This window comes from Lipotes vexillifer, unplaced genomic scaffold (genome assembly GCF_000442215.2).
Source record: "Lipotes vexillifer unplaced genomic scaffold, Lipotes_vexillifer_v1.1 scaffold496, whole genome shotgun sequence".
In the NCBI taxonomy this organism is placed as follows: Eukaryota; Metazoa; Chordata; class Mammalia; order Artiodactyla; family Lipotidae; genus Lipotes; species Lipotes vexillifer.
The window spans coordinates 9,537,548-9,548,875 of NW_006786690.1; the positions used below are offsets into that span (position 1 = coordinate 9,537,548).

Here is an 11,328-nt window from a genome sequence, read left to right on the forward strand (position 1 = left end):
AAAAAAAAAAAAAAAAAAAAAAAAAAAAAAGAAGAAGTGTTCGCTGGGAATGCAACTACATAAAAAGCCCCTTTCCTTCCAAGGCGTGGGAAGCACTGGTTTTGCTGTCAGATGGACCTGAATCCCAATTCCTACCCCAGCCACGTCGCTGTGTGACCTTGGACAAGTCTCTCAACCTCAGGACAGTAACAGTTGTGAACTGCATGAGTTTGATGGGAAGACTAATTGAGATAATACACAGGAAGCACTTGGCAATAAGCCTAGCACATAGTAGGTATACTGGAAAGGTTTGCAAACTGACTGCCAGGAAACACAACCGGAAGCAAAGCCAGTGCATTAACAGGGGTTAGGATGAGCAGGGGAAGCTGCGAGGAGGTCCCATCTTTTTATTTCCCCTCCATTTTTCAAACTTTTTATTATGTTGTTACATTTACAAAGAGAAAAACCAAAAAAAAGCACCCAAAAAATCAAAAACAACCAGGCAGCTAAGGGTGGATAATTTCTTGCCTCCAAAATCTCCGAGAGACAGAGTCAAGAATAACAGTGTCAATATGGCTCTTGGAGATGATGGAAATGTTTTATAGTCATATGTCCTACTTGTTAGCACTTGAAATGTAGCTAATGCAAACATTTACATTTGTAAATGTTTACTTAATTTACATTTGAACAGACACATGCCGCTAGTTATGACCATATTAGTGCAAATCCGCATGTTCACAGGTTCTGGCTGGCATTAGGCCCAGACACTGACTTATTCTCTGGGCTCCCCACCTCTGACCTCCAGGCACCTGTTCAGGAGGTCGACGGCACTGCGCAGGCGCTGGGCCTCGCGCTGCGCATCCTCCTGGGCCTGGGTGGCCCCGTCGGTCTCATCCCGAAGACGCTGTAGCCGTTCCTCAAGGGCACGGCGCTCCCCCTCGCTGTCACTAAGCTGCTTCCGCAGGGTGCCCAGGAGGTCCTGGCTGGCCTCATAGCGCCCCCGCATGTCCTGTGGCATATGGGAATCACTGAGTGTAGGGGAGCCCTGTGAAGCACCCTCCCCGCTCTCTGCACGATGCACGCCAGCCTACGCTGCGGCCTAGGCCTGGGTCCAGGCCTGGGGCAGGAGAGTGGAGCTACACCCCCAGACTCAGTTTCTACTCCCCTGCATCGTACCCTCACCAGCCTTCTGAGACCTCTGCAAGGCCTCTGAGCCTCCATCTCCCTGGGGTCCCAGGCAACCTAAGTCCCCAGGACACCAGACAAACCGCCAAGCACACTCCTTCCCCTCCCCGACTTCTGACGCCCACCCCCCCCAAACACACACCAAGGCTCTCTGGCTTTGTGTGGGAACCCCATCTCCCTTCCTATATACCAGGCCTCTTACTCCACCCCGGGCTCCACCCCCAGCTGCTCAAGCCCCTCCCACTCTACTCAGATTCCTCCAGTGCTCTCAGCCACCTCCACGGGTCCTGACTCAGTTGCCGTTTCTCAAGCCTCTGACTCTAGCCTGAATGCTCAGGCCCCTCCCCTAAGACCCCGGCTCCGACCAAGGTTGCCCAAGCCCCTCCCCGCTGGACTTGAGCTCCGCCCCAGGACACTCAGGCCCCTTCTTACCTGGACCTGCAGCTGACGCTTGTGCAGAGCGGAGTGAATCAGGGCTAGTGTGGAGGAGTCCGAGCAGGCAGGGGATGGGCCTCGGCGGGGGGAACGGCCACGGCCGGGTGAGGAGCGCCTCGGTGGGGACGGGGTCCGGGCCCCCGAGAGCCCCCGCAGGCTGCCGTCCGATGCGGCCGCTGTGCCCTCAGAGCCACTTAACTGGACGCCGCTCTCCATGTCTGACAGGACGGCCTGAGGGTGGGTTAGGGAGGCAGGAGAAGGGGAGCCGCGGTGTTAGCTGGGCGAAGAAGCCTCGGGAGGCAGTGGGGCCACCAGGGTCCTCATGTCTAGCTGCATCCCTAACCCTGCAGCACTTTCTCACCTCCGCTAGCTCACAGCCCTCAGCCCACCAGGTAAGGCCTCCCATTTACTGGGAAGACATGATTCAGCGTTTCTCACAGATGGGCAGGGAACATGCAGTGCCTCCTCTCCAACGGGGAACTCCCCCGGGGTGGGGGGCAGCGGGTGGCGGAGCTAGCAGGGGTGTTAAACAGCAGCCTAGGTGTCCAGGGCCCCCAACCACTTGCAGTTCAGCTGAAGGCCACCAGGGGACGTGGTGGCCCAGGACTACCTGGCCTTGCCCTGCCCAGGGTTTCCACCCCTTCTGGCTTCTCCCGGCTCCCGAACCTGTGCCAGGTCCCTCAGGGTCTGCTGCAGCCCCTCTCCATCCTCCGTCTCCAGGGCCGCCTGCTCCTGGAGCCGCAGGGATTCCTAGAGTGGTGTTGGGGAGACAGGCAAAGAGGGGTCAGGGTCTCTGCCCTAGTCAGAAACCCCACCTTCGTCTCCCTCACGGGACTACCACCAATCAGTTGGCCTCGAAGGCCATGCCCAGGGGCCAGCAGCTCGGTAGACCCCACAGCGGCCCCAGTGCCCTCACTGAACACACCAGGCCCAGAGAGGTGTGGTGTCCTGCCCCAAGTCACACAGCCTATTGGAGGAAAGCTGGACGTAGAACCCAGGCCAGACCCCACACAGAAGGATGACCAACCCAGGGTAACAGCTGTGAACTGCATGAGTTTGATGGGAAGACTAATTGAGATAATACACAGGAAGCACTTGGCAATAAGCCTAGCACATAGTAGGTATACTGGAAAGGTATACCCTTGAGAGGGGTCCCTCTGGTGAGGAGGCAGCTGAGTTCCAAAAGAAAGAGCCCTGGGCTAGCAGGGCACAGGCATGAGTTCAAGTCCTGACTCCCCAGCTTAATGGCTCTGAGACTCTGGACAAGTATTTCCCCTTGGGCCTCAGGTTCTTCATCTGTATAATGGGGATCATGCTACAGAACTGCTGAGAGGATGAAATGGGATAAAGGAAGTGAATGTGCTTACCACTAAAGCTGGTACCCACTAGGCGCTCACACTAAAGCTGGCACACACTAGGTGCTCAATTAATGAGGGGTGAAACTGAGTCTGAGTGGGATGCTTGGGGTTGGCCCAAGCTACCCAGTCCTCAGCCTGTGTCCATGGATCTGGTCGGTCCCCCCACCCTGCCCTGCATCTCACCAGGGCCTCAAGCTTCTCAGTGAGGGCCTTGTTGAGCCGATCCTTTTCCAGATTCTGGTTCTGAAGGCGCTCGACTGTCAGGGCCAGCTCAGTCACTCTGGAGGTAGGGGAGCAGCACAGGTGAATGGGAGACCCACCCAGCTTCTCCTCAAACCCACCAGCTCTGTGTCCTTCATGCTTCCCCAAACCTGAGGCAGGGACCCTAGGATTCGCCTCCCTTGCCATGTGACCTGAAGTCACTCTCCTTTCTCATCTCTAAATGAGAAGGAGGTGGCCACCCACTTTATCTCACGGGAAAACACTCTGGGACTAGTCTAGGTCTCAGGAGCAGAGGCTGAACTGTTTGTGATGTGCCCTGGGCAAGAGCCCTGTGAACCTCCGTCTCCCCCTCTGCCAAACGGGGTGCCTGGGGAGACAGGCTGAACTCACACAGGGGAAGGGCCCATCCCTGTTGAACAGATGCCCCCTCCTCCCTGTATCTCCGGGCGTACACTCTGTGGGGAGGTCTGCCTCGCGTGGTGCCTCTGGGCGCCCACCTGGCACTGAGGCCGGCTTTGTCCAGGTTGCTCTGCACCTGCAGCTGGGCCAGGTCCTTCTCCTGGAGCACCTTGTCCCGCAGCTGCTCCTCCAGCTGGGCCTGCAGCAGGGCCTGCTTCTCCAGGGACGCCTCGGCCCGGCTCTCGGCCAGCCGCAGGCCTGTGCTCAGCCCCAGGCTCGCCTCCTGGATGGCTCGTGAGGTCCGGGCCAGCTCCCCTCCCAGCTGCAGCAGGTCCCTGGTGTAGAGAACACAGGATGGGGATGGGATCGGGGGGAGGGCTCCCAAGTGTAAATTAAAACTACAGTGGGATGCCATTTGTCGCTATCAGACTGGGGACAAAAAGTCACATAATGCACAGTGTACGTGAGGCTGCGGGGAAACAGGCTCTCCCTACACTCCTGGCGGGAGGGTGAGTGTAACCACACAGAGGGCAATTAGAAGAACTCTGAAAATTATAGATGGATAGGTTCTATGACCCACTGACTCCATCACCCAGAATTTATCCTACAGATATGCCCCAACCCAAGGAAAATGACCTGTGTATAAGGGGATCCACTGCAGCCTTGCTCATGTAAGAAATACTGGTGGCAACCTAAATATCTATTGAAAGGGAGCTGCTATAGTCTTTTCTTTTTTCTTTTGGCCACCGCGTGGCTTGCAGGATCTCAGTTCCCAGACCAGGAATTGAATGCGGGCCTCGGCAGTGAAAGCCTGGAATCCTAACCACTAGGCCACCAGGTAACTCGGCAGGGAGCTGCTATAAAAAAAATCACGATACATCCCTTCAATGGAATACTCTGGAGCCAAGAAAAACGAATGCGGAAGCTCTTTAGAGCCTGATGTGGAACCACTTCCCAGCTATAACTATTGGGTGAACAAAGCATCTTCAAGAACTGCAAAAAGGGAACTCCCTGGTGGTTCAGTGGTTAGGACTCTGCGCTTCCAATGCAGGGAACATGGGTTCAGTCCCTGGTTGGGGAACTCCCACAAGCTGCGCAGTGTGCCCGAAAGAAAAAAAAAGAACTACAAAGATGAAATTCTCCCAAGAGTGTATAAAAGAAAAGTGGGGGCTGGGGGGGGAAAATGTACAATCTGCTGTATTTGCTTGTATCAAATGAGCCTGAGGGCTTCCCTGGTGGCACAGTGGTTGAGAGTCCGCCTGCCGATGCAGGGGACACAGGTTCGTGCCCCGGGTCCGAGAAGATCCCACATGCGCGGAGCAGCTGGGCCTGTGAGCCATGGCCGCTGAGCCTGCGCGTCCGGAGCCTGTGCTCCGCAACGGGAGAGGCCATTAAAAATTAGGTATTTTAAATATATCAAATAGGTTAAATCCTCCCCTTTCCTGAATGAACTGTACCACTGGGTACCTAACGGTAAGAAGAGGAAGTGCCTTATTATAGAAGAATTCCAGTTAATACATGAAAAAGTGACAGAATGAGACAATCATGATTCTGCAACCTCTGACGAATGTCTGGACCTTGGCATTGAGCGTCAAGGGCTGCTAACGCACAGACAGAGGCTCCTGATGGCAGAGTACACATGGTGCTTATGAAGAAGTCTTGTCAAAACAAAACAAAGCAAAACACAACAACCCGAACCTGAATCTGATCAAGCCTTAAATCCAACATCCAATTTACAGGGGACAAAGGTGTTAAAGGACACCACAGAATCCAGACTGTGGGAATCTCTAAGGACAACTGTCCCGGTTTCCTGAACAAATAAAAGAGCCTTAGAAGACAAATCAACCAATCACACTTTGTGAACATCTATGGATCCTGATTCAAACAATTTTAAAGACAAAAAGTAAAGAAACACCATCAGTGACACTGATGAGTCAACTGGAAATTTGGATACTGAGAGAATAGTAGATGATCTCAACAAAAGATCATCGCTCAAACAAATGTTTAAGGCACAAATGGAAACAAATTGGTCTGCCTGCCTCTAGGCTCTCCCCTCTGCAGCCTCACCTGCCCAAAGATCAAGCAGGACCAAGTCCCCTGTGGCAGGAGGCCTTTGAGGCTCTTTTCCAACCTGACCTCCTTTCACTTGCCTTTTGCTTCAACCCCACTGGCTGCCATTTTCTGGCACCTCCAAGCCTTTGCTTCTGCTGCTCTGCCTGGGGTGCCCTCGGCTCTGCCAGTTAAAACCCCGCCCATCCCTTGGGGTCAGAGCAAATTCCACCTCCTCAATGAAGCATTCTTCTGACTTCTCCACCCCTCCCAGTTTTCTGAGCATCCAGGACATCCTTTCTGTTCCACTTTCACGTCACTGACCACTCACTTCCTCAGTCTAGAGGTTGCAAGTTCCTTTTTTAAAAAATTTAGCTTAGGGCTTCCCTGGTGGCACAGTGGTTGAGAGTCCGCCTGCCGATGCAGGGGACACAGGTTCGTGCCCCGGTCCGGGAAGATCCCACATGCTGCAGAGCGGCTGGGCCCGTGAGCCATGGCCGCTGAGCCTGCGCGTCCCGAGCCTGTGCTCCGCAACGGGAGAGGCCACAACAGTGAGAGGCCCGCGTACCGCCAAAAAAGAAAAAAAATTTAATTTAATTTAATTTAATTTAATTTTTGGCCACGCCACACGGCTTGTGGGATCTTAGTTCCCCGACCAGGGACTGAACCCCGGCCCTTGGCAGTGAAAGTGTGGAGTCCTAACCACTGGACCGCCAGGGAATTCCCTAGAGGTTGCGAGGTCCTTGTTAGCAGAAGCTGAATATCATAGTAGATTAAAAGCAGGAACTGCAAATCCTGATTCAGCCACTTACTTACTGCTGTGTGACCTTGGGAAGGTCACTCTACCTCTCTGAGCCTCAGTGTCCTCATCTGTAAAATGGGGATCATTCCAGTTCCTACCTCATAGGGACACTGTGGATATGAGATGAAATAAAATGTACAAAGAACCTAACTCAGAGCAAACACCTAGTAAACGTTTACTATTTACTGGTAATGACTAGGAAACAGTAAATTTAGTAAATACCAAATAGTACTTAGTATTTAGCCTTAGTCATTTGGTCATAAATAGCCAATTTAGCAAGTACATTAAGTGAATACTAAGTGACCGCCATGATCTTGGTAGGAGTTAATTATTACTAGTTGCCTCTGCATCTCCGTGTTTTGGGTCGGACCGAAGTTCAACTGAGTTGAGTTGAATTGTGTGCAAAGCAGGGTTGTCTCCCGGCTCCTGCAGTGTCTCCCCAAGCCGCCCCTCCGCCGGCCAGGCCTCCTCACCTCTCGGTGGACATCTTCACCTCGCTGAGCAGCCGTCGGGCCCCCACAGCCTGCCTCCACAGGAGAAGCAGGCGGCTGTGCTCGTGGCTGAAGTAGGCGTTGAAAGACTGGAGGGCAGAGGGGCTGAGTGAGGGGCTGGACCGGGGGCCGGCCCACTTCCTGCCCCAGCTCTGACCACCCCGGAGGCTCCCAGTGGGCCGGCTCTGGGCCCCAATACAGGGCTGTGCCGGAGCTGTACGGTCACCAGCTCAAGCCTCCCGCTGGCTCGGGAGCTGGATTTCAAAGCCTCCACGGACTGCAAGCAGCAGTGAGGAAGGGCAGAAAGCACTGGGGACCTAGGTTTGCATCCCAGCTGCCAGCCAGCTGCATGACTGGGCAGCTATTCAACCTCTCTTTAGAAGGAGGATGATGGCACTTTCCACATATGGTTACTATGAGGAACAGAGGAGAAATCGCCTGCCTGGCACCGGCACGTGGTATGTGCTAATCAAGGCTATTATTATGACAACCATTTACCTCTACTAAAGGGCTCACCTGACCAGCAGGGCCCTCCCTCCCCCTCCCTCCCCCTCCCCCTCTGAATATTCATTGCTTCCTCCCACCCCGGCCGGCCGACCGGTGCCGAGCACCGCGGCCCATCGCCGCCCTCCCGCTGCAGCCCCCGCCCCCGCCGGGCCGGCCGGGCGGCTGGGAGGGGGCGGCGGCCTCCCTCCCCCTCCCCCATAGGCTGTTCCCCTCCGGTCAGCTCCCCGGTGCCCACCTCTCCCTCGCGCCTCCACGCTGCCTCCCGCTGCTCCAGCTCCTGGCGGCTGCGTGTCCAGTCGCTGGTCACCTTGCGTATGTCCTCACTCAGAGCCTGGTTGGCTGAGTTCACCTGGTCCAGCTGCTCTCGGAGCATAACGTTCACCTGGGCCAGGCTGGCGCTTCTGGGTGGGGGAAAAGGGACCAGTGGGTGCGTGGCCGGAGAGGACAGCCCTGCCAGCCACGTGCTATCCCCCGCTGTGTCCCACCTCTGCTGTTCCTCCTCCAGGCGGATGAGGGCGCTCTCTAGGTCATGGCTGTGCTCTGTGGCCTGGGTGGGAGAAGCAGGGGCATCAGGCTGGGCAACGTGGAGGGAAGCGTCTGCCCTGCCACAGCCCGGCACCCACCCTCAGCCGCTGCTGCCCCAGCTCCGCAGCTCTCTCCAGCAGCTGCTGCTCCAGCTCCGAGGTCTTCTTCTTGTACTGGAGGATCTGGGGATGGGTGGAGAGTGGCTGGTCAGCCCCAGGGGGCACGGGGGCCGGGCCAAGTGAGCGCAAGGGTGGGCAGGAGCAGGAGTGGGTGGCCCTGACCTTGGCCTGCAGCCGCTGCACGAGCTGGGCCTGCCGCTGCTGGCCCTCCTGGTAGGCCTGCAGCTTGCGCCGGTAGGAGGCCTGCTCCTCCTGCAGCTGCCTCCGCAGCTCCACGCTCTGCCGTGCCAGCCCCCTGGGCTCCTGTGTTTCCAGCTCCCCAGACTCCAGCCGCACAGCCTGCTCCAGCTGCAGGGAAGGGCCCTGGGTGAGAGTCCTGGGCCCCCCGGGAAGGCAGTCACAGGCCTCTGCAGGGGGCGCCAGGCTGGACCTGGACCCACAATGCCTTGCAGGCACATGTGGGCAATACCAGGATGCAATGCACGTGTGCACGGGTAATGCAGCTGTGCATGGACACACAGACTGGGCAAGCGCAGATACACAGACTGGGTGTGCGTGGACACATGCAGGTGGGCCCACAAACGTGTGCATGCAAAACACAAAGATGCACCTGGGGTAAACCTTAAAGGCCCTGGGTACACCGTGAGCCTCTCCTCCAAGACACCCAACCCCCTGTGGTGGATAATTATTGGATTCATGCCCCTGTCTCCCCACCCCCACCCTAAGTGAGCTCAGAAAAGCCTGGATTTTGTTCCCCATTGTATTTTAGAACAGTGGCAGTAGCAATGTTAATGAATTAACAGCATGAGCACACGTGAATACATTCACAGGCATCAATACACATATGCATATCTGAGCTTAGAGACATGCACGCACATAACACACAGAGGCCACCTAAAACACCCCGAAGGTGACACAGATGAACTCACCCCACCCCCACTCCCCACATACACAGCACTCAGGTTTGTAAGAGGTGCGCACATGTGTTCTAATATAAGGTGTGGTTTATTAACGCCCTCTCAGCCCAGCCTAGCCTTGGGCTCCCTCCTCTCCCTCGACTCATGGGAAGCCTCTGCGGTCACCACCCTTCCCCTACCCACAGGCAGCTTGCAGCCCCTTCATCATCAGACCCTGGGGGCAGAGGCAGGATGCCTGCCGGCTGTGACTGCCTCGCTAACCTGGAACCCCCTAACACCCTTAGGTACCCGCTGGTCCCAGGGGGCCCCTCAGCCTCCTCCAGCTGTTTGGAAGGGAGGAGGGAGGAGGCCGCTGAGGACAAGCAAGACCAACAGAGGAGCGAGAGTGCCCAGGGAGAACCAACAGCACGATAGCCCAGTCCAGTGCCTGGCCTGCAAAAGCCCGGGCAGGGTATTCACACGCCCACCCACACTGGGTCCCAGGGAAGCCAATGGCAGGGGCAGCTACTCTCACCCACGCTAGTAACGGGGCCAGGCCAGGTCAGCCCTCCAGGCCTGTGTTAAGCGGTATGGCAGGAGAGACCCAGTGAGCCACGAAGCTGAGAGGCATCTCCAGCCCCAGCCCTGTTGCAGCAAATATAGAAATGAAGTTTTCCCTCCCCTGAGAACAAGGAGAACAAAGGGCACAGCGAACAGGCTGGAGAAGAAACATCACCTGGCCTGAAAGAGTTCATCACTTCTCGTTTTACTTGAACTGTCACTAATTTGTAGTAACTTTACAAAGCTAACCTCACTCCCTGACACTACGTAATTTACGTTCGGCACCTATCACGCCTAGCTCTTCGAGTGACATCCCCTGCCTCTCAATCCCTAACCTTACTTTGTCCCGGCACTTACATTCGATAACAAATCACCCCCTATAGTTTTTGCATTTCAGAAACAAGGTCACCAGCTGATAAACCAGAGGCAAACGAACGAGGCAAAGGGACACCATTACCAGACCGCCGGACCCCAATGACTGGGCGACCTGACGCCAGCTATGACTGTTTTGAAATAATGCAAAGGAAAGGAAGAATGCAAGACCTTCACTACTCTGATCCTTATCACATACCCTGGACTGCGAGGCCCACATATAAAATCTTCCCTGATTCCCAAGGAGGGGGGGCACAGTTCTGGAGGCGCTAGCCTGCTGTGTCTTGCCTTCGGCCTGGCAGAAAAATAAAGCCACTTCTCTTCCTCCAAAACCCCTGTCTCCGTATTTCTGTTCGGCCTCGGTGCACAGGGAAGCCAATATTCGGCAAAACCACGCCCACCCCCGGGGGCAGTGCTGGGCAGGGTGACTGTGCCGACGGAGGCTGCTTGGGGGCTTCAGCTTATGCGGGTGGGGATCCGGTCTGAGGGTGGAGGAGAAGGCAATGTGCCGGGGGGTCTCCACCTGGAGGGTGTGCTGCAGGCCCGTGGCCAGTATCTGCACGAAGTCCACCTAAGTCAGGTGATGGGCAGAGCATCCACATCTGCGTGTGGTGACGGTGGCACCGAGATGCTGTGAGTGTGTCGTGCATGGATGCGGGCGCTTCCCTGGGTGTGGGTGGGGTGCGTCTTGTCATCTGTCTCCATGTGGGACCCTGTGTGTCTCTGGGTCTGGGCCTTCACAGGGACCAGGTGAGGTGGCGGCTGCAGTCCAAGGTCTACGTTGTGCTGCGGACGATGGGTCGTCTTCATGCGCACCCGTGTGTCCATGTGTCTATATGACTGTGCGCACAGTCACAAGTGGGCGGACCTGGGGAGCGAAGCTGGGCTCTGCACGCGTCTGTGCACTTGTGTGTACCTTTGTCTGGCTGTAGGTGTCCGGGAGCTGTGAGACAATGTTGTGTTGTCTGCGGTGTGGGTATGCCGGATATACCACGGTGTGTGACTGTGCGTGTGGGTGGGACTGTGCGGTGTCTGGGCAGCTTCTGTGAATCTGAGTGTCTCCCCGAGGTGGGTTTGTGTTGGTGTGTGGGGAGGGTCTGACTGTGGCTTGTGTTGTGTGCATTTTGCACATCTGTGTGAACCAGCTGCTGTCTGCTTCTTGGCTTAGAGGGCTTCCTGCAGCCGCCAGGTGCTCCACCGCTTCTCCAGTGCTCACCGCCAGACCCAAGCCACTCCTGGCCACACCCCACCCCTTTCCACAAACTTTGCTGCTCACCAAGCAGCCTTTCAATTTTACTTGTAATTCAAGAGGGAAGGAGGCTGCTACCAAGCCAGGGATGAAAGAAGTTTACTGTCTCCCCTAGCAACCGCTGCCCCAGTCCCGACATTCCGGTCCAGGTTGCCACGGACACTGGGGGCGGGGGGGGG

The 11,328-nt window shown here is 56.1% G+C and overlaps 1 protein-coding gene across 1 annotated transcript in view; it reads right to left on the bottom strand.

Annotated features, from left to right (window-relative positions):
- The window catches only part of CROCC (ciliary rootlet coiled-coil, rootletin), a 44,903-nt gene that overhangs the window by 29,304 nt on the left and 4,271 nt on the right, over positions 1-11,328 (bottom strand). Inside the window, 10 exon segments of the mRNA XM_007459266.1 lie at positions 789-988; positions 1,597-1,830; positions 2,266-2,349; positions 3,141-3,237; positions 3,677-3,913; positions 6,903-7,009; positions 7,663-7,828; positions 7,913-7,974; positions 8,051-8,134; positions 8,234-8,419. Coding sequence (XP_007459328.1) covers positions 789-988; positions 1,597-1,830; positions 2,266-2,349; positions 3,141-3,237; positions 3,677-3,913; positions 6,903-7,009; positions 7,663-7,828; positions 7,913-7,974; positions 8,051-8,134; positions 8,234-8,419 — 1,457 coding nt within the window.